The sequence below is a fragment of the Buteo buteo genome, chromosome 4, assembly GCF_964188355.1.
Source record: "Buteo buteo chromosome 4, bButBut1.hap1.1, whole genome shotgun sequence".
NCBI lineage: Eukaryota > Metazoa > Chordata > Aves > Accipitriformes > Accipitridae > Buteo > Buteo buteo.
In genome coordinates this window covers 29025033-29044487 of record NC_134174.1, presented here as the reverse complement: position 1 = coordinate 29044487, position 19455 = coordinate 29025033, and the positions used below count along the sequence as shown (strand labels likewise).

Here is a 19455-nt window from a genome sequence, read left to right as displayed (position 1 = left end):
GACCTGGAGCAAACACGTGAGTCTAGTCAGCAAACACTGTATAAAAACAACAGGTAACATACTGAAGAGGAAAGTATTAGGCAGCTTTTCAGATTCTTGTGTGTAGGTTCCTTCTCAAATGTAAATTTATGCTGTGAACTACAATCTCCCATTCCTCTGCATTCTGCTTTTGTATTTAGCTTTATAATTGGCTGTACATTAAATTCCGAAAGGGTTTAGTTACGTTGTGATTGTTATATGGCAGCATAAGGGTTATAATTGGTAGCTTTAGACCTTATCTAAAGCACATAGGTATAGAAATTATTATTTACTCTTGTGTCAGACCAGATGAAATAATACCCTTTGCCAAGTGTGTTACACTCTTCCTATCATGATATAGCATGTGGGTTTTGGGGTTTTTTTGGGGGGTTTTGGGTTTTTTTTTGTTTGTTTTGTTTTGGTTTTTTTGGTTTGGGGGTTTTTTTTTGCATTTATGTGCTTACTACTTCTAAGTGTGCAAGCACTAGAAAAGGAGGACCTAAAAGTCCAGGTTTAATTTGTTGGATATTAATGTTTGCTGGTTACGTACTTTTTCATGTTTTTTGAATTGTCTTTCTAAGATACCACTGAATTTGTAAACAAGTATGAGTTAAAGCTAGAATTCAGTACGTGTTTTGTAGACTCAGAAAGCAGGATTGGGAAGGCAAGCTTGTGTGATGAGTTGTAATGGACATTCCGTTACTTTTCTCACAATTCCTCTGAAGACTTTATAAGCAAGTTGCAGAAAGGAGTCTGAACTGTTGCAGACATATTACTTCAGCTAGAAACAGGATTTCAAGATTATCTTTACAGGCACTGTCAGTTTAAGAAGAAGGTTGCACCACTCTTAAAAATTCTTTCCATGCTGCTAGCCACATACTGTGTGAGACCAAAGCACATTGAAATACAACAATGTGTAGAAAGTTGCATGTTTTCACTCTCTGAGTAAAACAGTTAATTTTACTGGCAGGCTCTTGTGCTTTCTCTGTTCCTGTTCTTTCCAGGGTCTGCTCCCAAGCCCAGCTGAGTTGATGAAAATTGTTCTGATGTTATCCCAAAGCTTAGAGTGAAAGCCTAGACATTGTGGCTTCCCAGACTGCATTGCTCAACTAATAGTTTAAAATACCCTTTCAGAAATACCAATTGCTCTACCAATAGACTGATGTTTAAGATGGTGAATTAATTGATATATTGTAGATTTGGGACTGTTTGTCTTCATGCCCTTTTTTTCAGAACACCACTGGGCCGTGCCCGGGCCTGGTTACGGTTAGCACTAATGCAGAAGAAAATGGCTGACTATCTTCGCTGTTTAATCATTCAGAGAGATCTTCTCAGGTAAACAATTAAGTAGATTTTGTTTATAATTTATTTTTAGAGGTTCACTCTCCCCCCTCCCCCCCCAATATTATTATTTCTATTTGCTACTTTTTAATGTATCCTTAGTGTAGCAAGGTGTAGCTTCTGGCCTGTAGGCTTATTTCTTCCAGTCCTCAGGGTAGAGGGACCAAACACCGCTGCTTCATCAAGATTGAGGGCCAGCTGACAGGAGAAGGGCTGTTTCCTCCCCATCATGTAGGTCGACCTTCTGCAATGTGCCTGACTGTTCTTTCATAGATGAGGGTGATGGGGAAGGGCTCCCGCTGCATTCCTCTGCCATGCAGAATACGGACTAGAAGCCTCTGTCTGGAGAGGAGATAAATTCACCCCTACCATATGCATGATTTCCTATTGACCTACCATTGCACGGAGGACTATTGCCTTGAATTTTCCTTTCACAGTTGGAAAACTGGCATTGATCTCTTCTAGTATAACTTCTCCTTTCTGATGGGATAGTTGAAGCACAAAGGGAACAAAAAACCTTGTCATCTTGATTTCAGTTCTATAACATATACATATTTCTAAGACTTTTCTTGTATGCCTAGATAATGCTGGTATGTCAGGATGACATTGGTGTTCAACAGCTATGGACTTTTCCATTGAAAGCACAGTTTGTTTCATAGAATCTAAAACTTTATTTAAAAAATGCAAGGAGGAGGAAGTAAATGTTGGTATTCTGTTGTTTAGTGGAGTGTTTTTAATTTAAAAACCTTTTTAGCATTTCAGCCCTTTCCATTTCTCTTCTCTTACCCATTTAAGCTCTTACTTGGCTTCTTTAATTTCAAGCAAGTGTTCGTTAAAGTCCAGACGTTTTTTTCACACAAGGTAAATTTTTAACCATTCTTCTTTTGCATTCTCTAGTGTTTCTTAACAACATAAGAATTGTCTGACTCAGTATGGCCAAACATCCATCCATCTGTTGCAGTATCCTATTCAAAAGTGGCTAATAGCAAGTGTATAAGGAAGAGCTTTTTTTTTTTTTTTTTTTTTTTTAAGACAAAATAATTCTTGCCCCCCAAATTTCCCAGACCTCTAGCATCTTCTGGCTCAGATTTCTGGAGCCAAAGGTAGTATCTTTGTTTTTAATAGCCTCTGAGACTAACCATGCACTTTCAATTTTTAAATGTTTATGAGGTGAAAGTATGAGCAGACCCAGTTCATCTTTAAGGATGTTGGAATAAGGCTAAAGTAAGAGAAACAGTTCAGGTTTAGATGTCACTTATTGTTGATTTATTGGATGTAAATATACTGAACATACCAATAAGATGCAATTTTCTTCTTTAACAGTGAATTTTATGAGTATCATGCACTAATGATGGAGGAAGAAGGAGCAGTTATTGTTGGGCTATTAGTTGGGTTAAATGTGATAGATGCTAACCTGTGTGTGAAGGGAGAGGACCTAGATTCACAAGTAAGTCAATACAGGTAAAGTAATATACGTGCAATCTATAAGATTTTTATGCATAGTGAATTTTGTTACTATGGAGTTGTGACTTGTTAGAAATCTTACAAGCGACTGTTTAGGGCGTGATCCAGCTCCTGAATCAGCAGGGGCTGTTGCATTAACCTCAGTATCAGCTGGGTCAGACCTTTAGATGGTGATAATTGTCAGAGTGCAAGGGTAAAGTTTTATGCTTCGTCATCAAATAGATGCAATAGTAGCAATGCAGAGTGCTTTCCATGTTAATTGAGTAACTCATCCTTTTCCTTTGCAGAAGTATAGTTCCATGATCAGTTTATCCCATTCAGTTCATTTATTGTTGTTCTGGAACAAAACAGGAATGTTTCAAGGACCTGAAACGAAAACTTGCTTCATGTAGTGTAATAAAAGACCTTATAAGAGGGTGACTGCTTTCAGTCTGCAAAACAAGACTTGGAATTCTTCCTGTTTTGCAGAGTGCTTTGACTTTGAACTCCGATCCTTTCCAAGAAAATCTTTATGGATTCTTTTTAAAGGCAGATGCACAAATATTTGTAAATAAATATAGGCTGTGTTCAGTCCTGATTGGGTTTTTTTTTTCCCCAGCTTCTTTGTGGAAAAAATCATAATAGTTTAAGTGATTATTGCTGTATTTCAGCATATATTTGATGAAAAAGCAATTTCTATGGCAAAGACAAGGTATAGCTAATTGGGTACGTGTGCTGTTGATTCATAGGGTTAACTTGTCTTTGATTGTTCATTCTAGTCACTAACTAATGTTTTAGGCACTGGTCTTGTGTACCAGAAGACATAACATTGGAAGTCCTGTGACTGTAGAAGACTTATCAATGTGCTCTTCTTAGTATTGAGAATTATGTGTTGTATTATAAATCACAACATCTATTGCTAGCTACATCTTTCTTATCTAGGTCACTTGGCTTTGCTGTATGAGGGGAGGTAAAACTTGATTTGAGAAGGTAGTAGTGGCTGTCCAGATGAGATTTTAGAGTAATTCTCTTTGTGAAGATTAGTATAAATAAGGCACCTTCTCAAGGAAGCCAGAAGCAAGTTGTATTGAGCAGAAAGAGAAACTTCTGAAGGATGATGGAAGTTGCATCTGGGAGCACAGTTTTGGTATGTTAGAAGAATGCTATTCAATGGTGAAATGTGTGTATGCACACATGGAGAATTAAAACAAATTAACTTTTATAGAGATAACATTTTACTTTTTTATAGAGATATTATTTTGCTTTAATAAGCAAAATATGTTTTTTAAAAAGCTTTTGGAAAAGAGACTTTTTAGAAAAGATACGGAAAGAACAAGTAGAAGACCATCATAGGAAACTGATAGGACAGCATTGCATAAACAAAGGAAATGTTAGACTTAGCAAGTTACTTGTATTCAAGAGCTAAAGGCAGCTCAAGCGGGAAGCAGTAGATAGAGAAATTGAAATACTTTTGTGAAGAGGCTGCCAGAGACCAAAAAGGAAGGGTTTTGGTAAAGCAAAGGTGGTTAAATACGTTTGTTAAAGGTTTGTGAATAGAGTTGGAAGCATAACTCATGGTAATTTTATTTATCGTATATATGATTAAATTACAATTGAATAGAAAATAAATTAATTAGATTCAGATTTAGCAAGGTATAAAAAAATGAATGCAGTTGACTTGGCACACCTGGGAATCAGCAAGTACGGAGAGGTGGTATTATTTGGCAAGGAATATTGAAAAACTAAACATGGGGGAAACATCAGTTTGGGAGATGTGCTGTGATAGGAAATCATGTGAAACACTACAGATAAATTATCACAAGTCTACTCAATCAGTGACAAGGTTGAGTAGTATCTGATAATTCACCAAATGAAAGTCTTCCTGTAAGTTCTTGGCTAAGCTCGGTGAAAGGTAAGAAGTCATCTTTTCTTTGGGCTTTGGTACCTGGCACATTGTTAATTTTGTTCAAAGGTGACATAATTCTAAATTCTAAAGGTAACAAATACATGAGACTACACTTGAAAAAAAATTGTGTTTAAAATGTTACAGTTCAGGTTTTTTGAGCTTCTGGCTGAAACCAGATCAATCTTAAAGCTGATGTAACTGAGGTTTTAGTAATTATGTAGATGCAAGACTATGAATATTGACAGCAGTTACTTGTATGATATGAAACTGTGTACATTTGCTTTCCCCTAGGTTGGGGTGATTGATTTCTCTATGTATTTAAAGAGTGACGATGACCTTGGGGGTAAGGAAAGGTATGTCCTCACCAAGTACCTCAGATTTTGCATGTTAACAAATGATTTCTTGACTGGTGGCCTATTCTTTGTAGAAATAAGTCAGGTTCCCTAAAGACAAACAGTCTTCTGATCTCACCATCTTGAGAAAAATGGCACACTACATTGTTCTGTATTACTAGTTAGCTGGAAGAATATTTGCACTCTGAAGCAAGCCTCAGCAACATCACCTACTTCCTTTACCTGATGGATAGTACTGGGGGATTGGAAGGTGGCAATGAAAAGGAACCTGCTAATCTTTAAGCCCTCAGTTTGGAATTTATTCAGTGTTTCAAAGAACCAGAGCTATAGCGGAGTAAATAAACATACTTTTTCTTTTGAGACTGTATATGTTCTTATGTTTCATGTAGAGAAATTGTTTACAGTTAAAACATTGGGGTTTTTTTGTCTCTGATGTCACAACATGTAAGTTATTGACTTCATGATTGTGAGATGAAGTTAATTCCTTTCTTTTTAAAAAGCACAACTAAGATGGACATTTGCATATGATAGCTATATATATTTTTTCAGTACATAGTTCACTACAGCATTTTGTTAAAGCTAATTTTACTATGTGTTGGCTTTAGAAATGTACAGATTGCTGCAATTTTGGACCAAAAGAATTATGTTGAAGAACTAAACAGGCAACTGAAGTAAGTATTACTTTGAAGTATGCATGGCAGGCCAGGCTTACAGATAATACACGTCTAATTCCTTTTGTACCACAGTTTTGTGAGAGAACTTCAGAGAAAGGTGTGCAAGTTCTTTATGTTTAGACTGAGGATGTAGTGAAGTTGGAAAGGATACACTCTTCTGGAGAGACTCAGGAAGTCTCAGTTTTCATGCTTTTGACAGTCAGAACCTTTATTCTTCAAAGAAATGAAAAACAGCAGGCCAAAACTGATCAAGGTCATCATGATTCATAACTTCACAGGAATGAAAAGCTTGATCTGGATTTTAACACCATTCTATTTAACAGTTTTCAAAAAGTGTTATTGAGTTTTCTGGGTGAATCCACATGTTTTTGTTTCTTTGCCGTTCATAACATTTTAGTTTGTAGCTTTATTGCCTAGGACCAAAACTGAGTAAGTTCATTGCTTGCTGGAAACTACTTATACGTTGTAGTTCCTGTAGAAACAGTTTTCAGGCAAGCAGCCTTTCCCCCTTACTTTGCTGGATGGTGCAAACCTAGTCCACTACTGTGTGTGTTACTGTACAAATAGAGGAACAGTGATTGTAATTCTCTGAGGAGTATTATACAAAATTAAACAGTGTGAGGAGCTAAAAAAGAAAAAAACCAAAACAAACAACAGACCCACAAAGAACTTCTGTAGAATCTGTAGTATAGCTGATCTCCTTGATCCCTTTTTGAAATATAATTGTATTTTTTCATTTTTAATGCTGGTAATCTTTATCATTAGTTACTGTATGGCTGCTGTTGGGATAAAGATATTGATTTGAAATTGTGTCAGTCACCGAGCAGAAACCTTCATCAGGACAGTGCATCAAATATAAGCAAAATGAAAGTAAGCTGAGGAGAAAGTAACTATCTCAATTAAGAACAGTGGTGTTTGTGTGATGATAGCTGTCATAATTCAGGTGAGCCCCTGTGTATTGAGTATGTTCTTGTAGACTGCTTTATGCATGGAATTACTTGCAAACCAGTGGTTCAACAACTCTCCTATTTTATTTCAGGTCAGCTGTTCCTTTCCACACATCCTAAAATGCATCCTAAAATCCTCTACCTTGCCATTCTTAATGAACTGGTAACTTCTGAGGACACCAGAGTAGAAATAAGTGGAAAAGTAAACAGTGTTACAGAATAGGGTTTTTTTTCTGTGTGTGAAGTGCCACTTAAAAAAATGTCCTTACAGCAGAAATAGGCAATCAGTTAATGGAGAAGGCCTGAATGTAGTTTGATATGATAAAGACCCACAGAGTAGTAAAAGGGAATAAAATTCTGATGTTCCTTACAAATGAAGTCAAGAAGCATCAAGAAAGAGGTAGCCTGAGGATAAATCTCAAAAAATGTGGGGAAGCAAATAATTTTATAAGAGAAGTGGGTTTTGGAGGAAGAGAACTTGGGAGAATGGTTTCGTTATATGGAGAAAAAAATGCAAGAAGATTGTAAACTGTCTTTTAAGGGAACTCATTAAACGTTTGGATACAATATAGTTGTGAGGATAAAGGAAAGGGAGCATACATGTAAAGGCACACCCAACCAGGAGTTTAAGTGACAGGGATGACATTGGGAGTTGGAAAGAAGCATATAAATATTCAACAAAGGAGACTAATTTTCTTATATTTAGGAAAACCTCAAATAACGGGAGCAGACCTTTTAGCACTGAACCGTTAATCCTTGTACCTTGCATTAAAGCTTTTGAGCTTGGTTGAATGAGTTTTGATGTAATTTTGAATAATGTTTTTTCTTTTTCCCTTTCAGTAGCACAGTTAGCAGTCTACATGCAAGAGTTGATTCACTAGAGAAATCAAACACTAAACTGATCGAAGAGGTATTGTTTTCTTTTAGTAATGTATAGTAGATATTATTTACTCTCAAACACTATGTTTCTAAGTAAACTTAAATTATTTTAATGTACATAACTTCTGTATAATATGTTCAGATACCTTTATTTTGGCTCAAAGAGAAGGTGTAGTAGCTGCAGGGATTTGAAGTTAGCTTGCCTAGGTAGCCTGCAGCATCAGTAAATTAATTCTGTAGAACATCACTATTTCCCACTTTGGACAAAACCAGAAGAGAAGCCTTTCTTAATGCCAACCGTCAGTCTGATTTTGTGCAGATGACTAGTCCATAATGGATGACACCACTTGTTACAAAGAAACAGAAAGTAGTTCACCAAGCAACTTCTGTTACCATTCTCAGCTTTAGCCAAAGGATTATTTCTTTGCTTATTTACTGTATGCTTATATATAATTTTTAGACTTGTCTAGCTCTAGTTTTGTATTTATATCCTATATTTCCATTTATCTTTGATGCTTGACTAGATTCCAATATTTTTAGCTTTGTAAGAGAGAGCGCAATTTTTTTTTTTAATCTGAGCTGCTTGAGAATATGTAATGAAGTGGAAAATTGAGATGTCTAAATTCAGCTATTGAAGGGATAGCTAGCTCACTCCGGGTATTAATGTATCCAGATAGAAGGAAAACATTTTTTCTTAGTGTTAATTCTCAGAGTATTCTTGTTCCTTTACAAGCCTTCAGCCCAACTGTCTACATATTTTAATCAGCTGGTTTATAATCCTGACATTAAGGTGTATAATGTAGGGCCCAGTTATAATGTTTCCTCTTTTGTAAATATGTTTTCTTTTCACCTGGGAGAGGTTTTCTTATGAAAATTTCTCCATATGATATGTTAAGATGTCTGAGAGAGAACAAAACTGGATATATTTGAATCCACATAGAAAGAAAAAGTTTAGGGTGAGGAAAGGGGATTGAGGGTCTCTAAGTCATAATGAAGCAATGAAAAGAAAGCATATTTTTTACCAGACATGAAATAATGAAGTATCTTGAATACCTACTCTGTTGTGTAATGAAAGTGACTCATTACTAAACCCAGGAGCTTTATGTTTTCTTTAAAAACAGTTAAACCTCTGTTTGGTAGAATGCGAGAATGGACCAGAGAATGTCTTGGTCTTGCATTCATCAGAACACATTTTTCTTCATTTCTGCTCACAAAAGTGGTCACGCTGCTTTTCCTTTTTTCTTTTTTTTTTTCTTTTCAGTTAGCGATAGCCAAAAACAATATAATTAAACTTCAAGAAGAAAACCATCAGTTAAGGAGTGAAAATACTCTTATTTTAATGAAAACACAGCATCATCTAGAGGTATGTTAGTTTTCTCACATTTAACGTAGTAACATCCTGTGGTTCATTGTCATTCAAATGTTCTTATATCTCAACTTGAAGTCAGCAGTAGCTGGACCAAATCTAAAACATCTTTTATTAGGGAAAGGACCTATTAAATCTGGGAAACTTTACAATGGCATAAATATATTGAAATTATAGGACACTAGATTGTTTTATAACCATATGTAAATTTTGTAGCATTTTTCCTTGCATTCTTTCTATTTTTTTTCCCTTCTTCCTTTTTTCTTTAAACTGTAAGCTGTATCTAAGAGCATTTAAGGCATTATTTTCTGAAAATCTTATCAAAATAGCATGTGTTTTAGTTGGCAAACTGTCTATTCAGACCTGTCTCATTATATGGAATGACAAATGGTGTAATCGTGTATACAATTGCTGAACATTTTTTTTTTAAGCTGTGATTTGTAGCTCCTTATGTAACTTCTTGTATATGTTTTACAGGATAATTGGTAAAAGCACAGGTTAAGCAGATGTTTGGATTGCTCAGTACTGCAATAGTTGTGTATTAGAGTGATTTACTGAAGGAGGACTGTACTGCAATGCAGATGTTTATTTTGCTAGATTTACTCAATTTTCATTATAAAACTGATGACCACATAGCAGAAACAGCTCTTTCCATGTTTGTACTGTGCTTGGAGAATGTATTTTTAAGCTGCTTTTTTTTTTTCCCCACAAGTGTTAAATTTATGCTATTAATTGCTAAACTTGTGATGAAGAAAGTTTCTCTATATCTTTGTAGGCAACTAAAGTGGATGTTGAAGCAGAACTTCAGACATACAAACACTCTAGGCAGGGTTTAGATGAAATGTACAATGAAGCACGTAGACAGCTTCGAGAAGAATCACAACTTCGACAAGTAAGTGTTCTTTTCTAGGATTACACAGCACTTCTAGAAAAGATTATGCTTGAGAAAAGTCAGTATATAAATATTTCTAGTTTTGCTTTTGCTGAGCTTAGATGCTGGCTTTAATCGACTTTAATCGCCTTTTCTCTAACTGCCTGTAATAAAAAGGGTTTTTTAATGGAGCAATCAATACATCATATTTCTGTAACAATGTTGCTAAAGCATAATAAAGAAAATACTTTTTTTTTGAGAAATTTTTAGGTAAGTTGTTAATGTTACTGTATGCTCTGTATGTATGCTAAATCTTTCTTGTAAAAAGAGAAATCCTTTAGTTCTATTTTGGTAATTAATAATTAGGCAACTCTATGCAACACTGGCAGGGTAATTTCTTAATGTGAGTTGTATTCTCCCAAATTTAAAAAAAATAAATTGGTCACTAAGTACATGAGAGTGTAATGTTTATGTAGGGAATAATTTGCAAAGTTGAAGAGGGGAAGAATTTCTGAAGTGAAATAGGTGGTGCTGCAGCTCTGTTAGTGTTAGCTTTTGTCTATTTCAAAACAGAGATAAGATGTTGCATAATTATTCAAATATTCTGTGTTAGTGTTAGCTTTTGTCTTTTTCAGAACAGAGATAAGATGTTACATAATTATTTAGATATTCTGTGTTGCATTGTGTTTGTGTTTTATAGGATATGGAGAATGAGCTAGTGGTTCAAGTTAGTATGAAACATGAGATAGAACTTGCCATGAAGTTGCTGGAGAAGGACATCCATGAGAAGCAGGATACCCTCATAGGTCTTCGACAGCAGCTTGATGAAGTTAAAGCAATTAACATGGAAATGTACCAAAAGCTGCAGGTAAAGGAACAATCTTTAACAAAACTGATGAAATGACTTTGATTGGTGTGAGAGATGCATTACCGTTTTGTTTAGTTAAATACTGCTGTTTCCTTAATTTTTGGTTCCTTTCCGCTTCTTAGGTCAGCTTGTCGTTTTGGAACATTACTGATATAAGCATGATTTCACACAAAGAAGTTCTTAAGGCAGTCACTTAACGTTAGGGGGTTTATACAAGAAAAGAGCATGAGAATAAGATCATAGCCTAAGAGCATGCTATGTGGAATACAGAGAGTAATAGTATATCTAGTGATAATGGAACTTTTTACACCATCTTGGTATAAAAACCCAAGAGAATGTAGGCACATAGTGAGGTGTTAAAGAGGAGATCTGAACTTTGAAAGTAAGGAAAGGCATTTGGAAAACAAGGTTGTGTTAAATGGAAAAGGCTAATTATAGTTGTGGTTTGTTTTTTTTTAATCTATTAACAAATTAAGAAAATCTGTAACAATGCAATGCTGCTTTGGGAGATTGTGGATCTCGGAGACCCAACATGTAGTTAACAAATGACCAAACACCAGGGAAGTTTAGCAGTGAATTATTTATGCAGAACATAAATTTGATTTATGGAATAAATTATCAAAAAAACCACAAAACCCCAGCCAAATCTGTGGCAGGATGAGGGGAAAAAATAAGGGTGCTGCAGAGAGATAATTGAGATGATGGACAAAGGATGCTACTTTTCCACCTGCAACTGTGAGTACACTGGACAAGAGGAAGAGAAATAGAAATAGAGCTGGAAAGAAAAATAAGAAGAGAATGTTGTTCAGTATGTTAGGATCTGTAGGGTTTGTTTTTTCTTTTAAAGCTGTACTTCTGGGGACTGTGGGTAACACTGATTTCACTTAATGACATTCAGATCCACTTCCTGGGCAGAGTAAAACAGTTTAATCATGCCCAATCTCTGCTGTTTAGGGACCAGTTGATAGTGTTGATCTGTATAGCAAGAATAATGCTCTACATTTTATTTAGATCTTCAAGTTGCAGTTGAAACAGCTCTGCAAGGAATCAAAATTGTGATGTGATAGTAAAATTCTTAAAAGATTTTAGGTGCATGTGGTAGTTTGATAAGAGTTGGAGAACCGTAGTGATTTCCAGGACTAAGCATCTTAGTTCCGTATTGGTAAGGTTCTAATGGACTACTTAAAAAGATGATCAGTGAATTTAAGTTGACTTGCAAAATGATTAACTAAGAAAGAAAACCAAAATGAAAAATGTTTTTTTACTTATTACTTATTAGAGTATATAAATATAAATACTTATTAAATAGCATCTACAGTTGCAAAGTACAAAACTACAAATTTGCTAGGTATAAAATTTTAAGTCCTGTCAACTACATTTTAAAATTGTTTAAATGTTTAAAAAGAATCAAAACCTGAAGCCATTTAAACATTTTTCCCTTCAGGTACTGAAGAAAAAACCCCATGAGTTAACAGTGTAATATATACCTACTTCAGTTTTAATCTTTTTTGTAACACAGGTTTCTGAAGATGCTATGAAAGAAAAGAATGAAATAATTGGCCGATTAGAGGATAAGACCAATCAAATTAATGCAACTATGAAACAACTAGAACAAAGGTACAGGCCCATCTTTGTTTTTCTCCATTCATGTCTCCATGCCCTTACATTTTACTGCATTCCTACACAGTTGCCACTGAAATGTGACTTTCAACTAGAAAATTTAAAAAGAACCTTTCCGAAACTGTAACTAGTGCTTTATTGTTTGACTTTTTTTCTCTTTTTAACAAATATACTTATTTTAAATACAAACTTAATCTCTCAGTTTTCTTCCTCCACCATCTTTCTTTTGCTACTAGGTTTTTGTGCTGATATCAAAAGTTGTTCTTTGAGCTGTTTCAAAATTCTGATTCATTATTACCTCTTTTTTTTTCCCCCACCTGAATGAAATGCAATAGAAACCAAAGCATTAATCTTGCTTATACTTAAGCATGTGCTTAATATAAACATTTAATGCCTTCATGGATCACTGCTGTATTTGCTGAAGCTATTAAAATTGTTGTCCATTGTTTTGGAAGTACCATTATTTTCAATGACTCAATGAGTTTTTACACTGAAGGGTTGAAAAGTGAAAGACTAAAATTCCAGTATATAAATTTACATTATGGTTAGACTGCATGTATTACATAATATTAAAAATGTGATTCATATGTTTTAATTTAGTGGCCTGTATGCAACATTGATCTTTTTAATTGTAAAATATAACATATCCATAAGCCCTGTCATGTTGGTGTTTGACACGTCTTTTTTTTCATTTAAATCTGATTATGAAAAACATGGTTATGTATAAAAAAATTAGTGACATGAATATTCTTTTATTGACATCCTTTTTTCCTCTTTTTTCTTTTTCTTTTTATCCTTTATCCCAATTTTTGTTTTTACTATTTTGCTGCCTTCATCTGTCTTTGATTTTTGTCCACTGCATTCATGAAGTGACAAAGATCTGTTAACTCAAACTAGGACTATTGCAATGTCATTCATCAAATGCGCCAGCAATGAAGCTCAGCACCAGTATAAACTTGTCAAAGATATATCATTCTGAAAGCTCCTCCAGATCTGTTGTGTTTAAATAATTACTGATAAAATACAACTTAAGAATTTTAACATTACAACTTTAAATATAAAGTGGTATTAGAAATCCTGCACTGTAACTGATCGTAGCTGGGTTCTATTTTGTTTTCTGAAAGAACATCATCTCCGATCTCACTTTACCCCTCTTAAAAAAAAAAAAAAAAGAAAAAAAAAGAAAAAAGTAAACTGCACTATTAGTAAGCAAATGTAAGCTAGTTTTCTAATGCTATTTAATCACTTCTTAATTGTCAAACAAAGTTTATTTTAAAAGGTTAGCTATCTTTACTTTGACTACATTTTTATGTTATTTGTTTCTAATTAGTGAATTTTCCTATTCTTTATGGTACTAATAGATTTAAAAAGTAGCTGTTCTGACTAGTATTTCCATTCTCCCCTGCTTATTTCTTTCACTTTTAGGCTGTATTTATCCCAAAAGCATGCTCTCTGTTGGGTTTTTTGGTTGTAACTAGCACTGTTTTCTTAAACAGAGTGACAGGAGTTTGAGGGAAGGGGGGTTGAGTGCTATATCAGAACAATATATTTAAAAAAAGAGGGTGGTGTCAACATATATGTTCAGTTTGTACAGTGGAAGAATTACAGGTGTGGGGGATAAAACAGCTGAAGCACAATTCCATTTTGCTGATGTGACGTGGGGTAAAATATTTTCATGGAGTTAAAATGTGTTTGGAGCCTGGACTTGGATGGGGCTCCAGACAGGAAGGACAGCACGCTCTCGCAAATTTTGTAGCTGTGACTCCTGCCTAGAACAGCTGCACCGCGATAGCTACAGTGGAAGTTGTAGTAATAAATAGGATTTACGTTTAGGCCCCAGATCCTGAACCTGTCTAACTTGTTTGTCAGCGAAGGATCTTGCCTCTCTGTGGCTACATCAACACTGTAATCATAACCCGTGGTTTTGCCCAACCCCTTTTTCCTCCCTCCACCCATCATTAGGCAGTCTTTACAACTCATATTTCTGCTTTGAGCTGCTGCTCGCCTGCACTGCAGAAATAAGAGAGTTTTAGCTGCTGACTGCCTTTGACGTGCTTCCCAATGTTTGCTCTCAAGTGTAGAGAGGAAGTTGACTGGGAAAAGAATCTTAGGGTCTTTTTAAGCCGAAGGGGATGTGTTTGCAAAAGTAGGGGCAGGACACAATAATACAGAAGGGGTTTCTACTCCCTGATAATATATTACCTTATTCCTTGGTTTGGAATCAGAAAGAGCCTATAACATGGGCTGGCTACTAGAAAATAAAAATAAATATGTATCTCCCATCCTCAAAGAAAACCTAAACCAGAAACACTGAATAGAACAACAGGTAGACCATAGCAGAAATGGGAGCGTTAACCATCTCACGGTCATCTATGCAAACAAGTATCTGCTTCAGTAACATCTGAATCGCAAATCCTGCTGCGAACTTGGTCCAGCTAAGCATTTGTCTGAATTACAGCGGTGCAGTTAGCCTCGGTGCTAGTCTGGAGGATCATGCTGTAGCTTGGGTTGGCTAGCATGTTTCTTGGGTAGCAAGCTCCCTTTCTACCTTGGTTGTGGAAAATACACTCCGGTTCAATTTGTGATTTAGGGACAGTTTTAACTTGCTTTTGGTGTTATTGTCTTGTGTAGCTTCATTCAGCTGCCTCTGCCCAGTGAATTGACCCTGCTTTTTCCCAGTATTTTCCTTTCCATAGATGTTTTGGCCCTCTGTGCCACTACCATTGCAAATGTGACTGGGAACATTCTTAAAACAACTGGTGTAGTTGAATGAGACAGTACACACACTTTATAAGGTAGTTTCATTCCAGTCTTTTTTCACTTGTTTACTGGCAGCTTTTGGAAGCCCCTGCTGGTGCAACTTCATCAGTAGAAGCACAAATGTAGACATATTGCTGACTTAATTTCTTTTTAGTTGACATTGGGAGTTGTGAGTAACTCTGCATTCAGCTAGCTGCTGGGCAGTGAGCAATCAAGCACAGAGAGACAATATCACAGATGTCTCCCACCACTTACCTGAGAGGCCCTTGAAACAATTTTGTTAAACACGACACAGCAGGTGGGGACATTCAGTGGTATTTTACAGGCTTTTTTACTCTCCTGCCTTTTCCTCAAGACAGGTGTAGCCATGATATAGCACAAGTTCCATTTTAGTAACTTGACTTTTGTTACATTACATCCATCTTTTTTGGCATGAAGAGGTGACCAAGCAGAGAGGAACAACAGTAAACTAATGGATTCCAAGGGGAGTGCTAGCTGAAGCATTAACAAACCCCTAGAATTCAGAAAAGAAAGATTAAATAAAAACCCCAATCCCTCATTTCCTGATTAATGGGTTTTATTTATTTTGTCTATAGTATGGAGCTATTTTAACCAATGTAAGAATGCATTATTTTTAATACAGATTATTTAAATTAATTTAGTAATATGATGTAGTTGAGGTAGTTCTATAAATGTAGTGGGACCTGTCAGGGTGTGTCTTGTTGTATTAGGCTAGTTTAAGTTTTTTTGCTGTCTGATTGCAGTGCTCTGTATTCAGCCTTATGCCTGAATTGTCTTGAGCTGCTTTTGCACAACACATGCTCTGCCCTGTCTTAATGGGTGATTAGTACAAGCCAAGTACTTTTACAGGATTTATTTGGGAGGGGGAAAAAAAAAAGCTTCCAAAAATAATACATGAACATATGCTAAAGGAAAAAAAAAAGCATTAAGGTATATGCTTCAATTCTAAAATATGTATCCTCATGCTTTGGCATCTGTTATTCATGAGCATAAAATAAAACAGTGATTACTTACAGTGATTACTCTCTTACTGTATGAAAAAACAGGAGCTAGTTCTCTAGGCATTGTACGGATTTCTCGTTTGAGTTTGTGAGTTTCCCCTAAACTTTGTTTTTATTTAGAAATGTTTCTATTTCCCCATTTTTCTTTTATTTGTCTTCTTCACCCTCTACACCCTAGTTCTAGCTTCAGTTTTACCCAAAGTTGATTTGAATTACACCAGATTGCAGCAAGCAGAGAAGGCTCAAATGGAGGCTGAGGCCGAGGATGAGAAACTTAAACAGGAATATGTGAATAAATCTGAAAGTCTGCAGAAAGAATTCTCACAGAAGGAGAAACAGCTGTAAGTATATCTTTCCTTTTTGGAAAAATATACAGTAGTAAATATTCAACGTTGCAATATGTCCTGTGTCTTAATACAGGCTGGTTGTTGATAAATGGTTTTGAACAGAATGTAAATACTAAAGATCTTCATGTTAGGTACTGGCAAGATGGAAGAAAAGACACCATTCCAAGAAAGTCAGACTACTTTTGGGTGCCTCCAAAATGGCGTGCAGCTTGAAAGGAGGGGAAAGAGCAGCATTACTTTTTGTCTGAAAGTGCCAGCTTAATTCATGAGGAATTTATCATAGGTGGGGAAAAATACATAGTGTAGTAGTAGTAATAAGACACACTTTTAACAAAACCCGCAAGTATGTAGCAGTATAAACTTAAACAGAAATGGCATAAGAATAGTTTAATTGATCAGGCTTATGAATAAGGTAGAAATGGTTTAACTTAGCACTGTACAGGAAGTAAAAAATAAAAATCCACTGGAGTCATAAATATTAAAAAGTAATATAACAGCCAACCCTCTAGTCTTTCTCCTGTTAAATCCTTCAGTACTGATTTAAATAAATATGTAATGTAAGAAGCTCCCTGTAAGGGCAGGTGTTCTCTCTGGAAAGATAACAAGTAAATTATTTAAGACAGTGCAAATCTGTGGCACGACAAGGATTGGTGCTTAAAAATTAGTGATTTCCAATCCAATTATTAGCCCACCCTGCCTTTCTTACAACTCTGAATGTTAATAAACTTGTTTAACTGTCATGACAAATGTTCGCTTTACTACCACAGTCATCTTTGCAGATTTTGGCAAAAGAACAGTTCAGACCCCAGCCTTAGAATTCTGCAATTCTGAAACCTCAAGGTCATGTTCACTTCTGATCTTTTCCAGCCAGATGCTGAGGTAGTGTCCCAAAATGTAAGTCTTTCCTTTAAAAATGGTTTGGGTTTTAAAACAGGAAAATTAATGTGGATACAGGTTTTCCAGCAAAAAACCTTGCATGACTACTCTCAGATTTTTTCCTCTCTTATTGCGTTGGCACAATTTAGATTTAGAAGGTTGAGCAGTGTACTTCCATCCTTTGGTTTCTCCGTAACATTCTAAACACCAACTCCTCCATGAAACTGATAGTGAAATTCCAGCTAGAGTGGATCTTCCATCAGAGTAGCCCTAATTCCTTTAGCTGGACTCCGGTTAAACTAATAGAATTTAGATCCCTCTTTAAGTTGACCCTCAGCTATGTAGAAAGCTCAATAAAAAGAGTAGTTTAAAGTCCTTCCTCCTTTATTTTCAATTCTGTTCAAAATGCCATAAGCCTTAGTCTAAAGTCTAGAAGAGTCACATGTAAGGGTATAACATTAAATAACAATACAAATTAAATAACAAATACAAATAAGGGGGCTTTGCCTTATGCATGTTTTAAAAATACTTTAGAATTTTGTGGTTAATCTTCTCTTGCTTGTTTATTGCAAAGGTCAGCTCTTCAAAATTATGCCATATTCTTGGTCCTTTAAATACACTTCTTTTTAAAAGCATTTTCTAAGTGACAGTGTTTATTTATTGTGTTGATGTCTAAAATACTATGATATTGATACATTATTTCTGCTTTAGAAAATAAGTTGACAATTTGTTTATTATGATAATAGTATATTGCACCCAGAAATAAACTCATTTTTGTTTTTTTAAAAATGATACTCTTGTGCACAGTGATTTTGTTTGGGTTTTTGTTTGTTTTGCATATTATAGGCTTCAGCTGGAAACAGATTTGAAGATAGAAAAAGAGTGGCGACAAACCTTAGAGGATGATCTTCAAAAGGAAAAGGAAACTGTATCTCATCTGAGAATAGAGACCCAAGAAATAATTAACCTTAAAAAAGTAAATTCTGCAGTAAAACTTGACTAGTAATTTAGAAATTGACTGCAAAGTTAGTTATGGACTTAGACATGGTATTTTTAAGAATTTCTGCAAGTAGATAAGAAAGATTAGATTAATGTATTCTCACAAATAGATTAAGAAAAAAATTATCTTTTTTTAGTCCTCATTTAGTCCTCAGATCAGAACTCTGCTTTGAATAAGGAAAAATGAAATCTTTGTTTTCCTTTCTCAGTTATTTTGAAGACTGTCTTCTCATCATAGGCCAGAAAGTGCTTCAGCTTCTCTCTGACTTTGTATACATGGCTATATAGTATTGTTATCTCTGCAATCAATCATTTTTATTTTCTTCCTGGAGAGGACTGCAGAAGCAAAACCGCTTCATCTCTTGGGGTCTAAGAGTTTAATCCTCACTTGTTGCTGTTCGAGTTGGATTTGGGAATCTTAATAGAGAGTGTGATGGATCATTCATTCACTTGGCTTTCTCAGTAAGATTAGCTTTGGGTAGTAGTTTTATAGGCAGTAGGCAAATACAATTTTGAGAATAATTGGGTTTTTTTGTTTTTTTTTTTTTGTTTTGTTTGTTTGTTTGGTTTGTTTTTTGTTTTAAGGAGTTCCTTAAACTTCAGGAAAAGAACAAGCAACTGAAAATGATATGTCAAGATCAAGAAGCTGCTCTCGAAGAACTGGCATCCAAGCTGAGCGAGTAATTTCCTTATTCATGATGACGATTATTTTTGTCAGATAAACTTGAATTAAGAAAAATAATAGGATGGTGGTCATGTGAATTAGACTGTATATGACAATATTACCTAACCAGTTATCAAAAAAGAAATATATCTAGTTAGGTCAGGTCTGTTTATTTTTGGTTTTGGCTAGTGGGCTGGCTGTAAACTCATGGGTAATTATAGTGCTCTGAACAGAAAATCCTAGTTTAAAAGGGCCAGGGGGCATTAGGAGTTGTTTTGCATTGAAAATGGTTGGCTAGTTTGCATGCTGTGGCATTCCCAAAGAAGAAACCAAGTAGAAAACAGCTCTGGCTCCAGCAGGACAAGTGCTTATCTTTTTGTGAGCATGCATGTTCGTGGATTCCATTCTTTGAAGACATGAAGTTTCTCTGTATGACAATCATAGGCCATTGTTGCTAAGTCTGTAGAGGATGTAAGGGAATGATTTACCAAAACCCCTTCA

General features: G+C 35.3%; 1 protein-coding gene across 4 annotated transcripts in view; it reads left to right on the top strand.

The window, feature by feature from the left end:
- RUFY2 (RUN and FYVE domain containing 2) overlaps positions 1-19455 on the top strand; it is a 28052-nt gene that overhangs the window by 4038 nt on the left and 4559 nt on the right. For 2 of the 4 annotated variants that reach the window (XM_075025325.1, XM_075025327.1), the window contains 12 exons: positions 1252-1353; positions 2683-2806; positions 5000-5061; positions 5667-5732; positions 7523-7592; positions 8823-8924; positions 9703-9819; positions 10499-10666; positions 12186-12283; positions 16290-16409; positions 18138-18267; positions 18876-18970. In XM_075025325.1, the coding sequence (XP_074881426.1) occupies positions 1252-1353; positions 2683-2806; positions 5000-5061; positions 5667-5732; positions 7523-7592; positions 8823-8924; positions 9703-9819; positions 10499-10666; positions 12186-12283; positions 16290-16409; positions 18138-18267; positions 18876-18970 (1254 nt within the window). Of the gene's footprint in view, positions 1-1251; positions 1354-2682; positions 2807-4999; positions 5062-5666; positions 5733-7522; positions 7593-8822; positions 8925-9702; positions 9820-10498; positions 10667-12185; positions 12284-13156; positions 13354-16289; positions 16410-18137; positions 18268-18875; positions 18971-19455 lie in introns of those variants that run through there. The other 2 variants (XM_075025326.1, XM_075025328.1) reach the window with 2 other exon arrangements.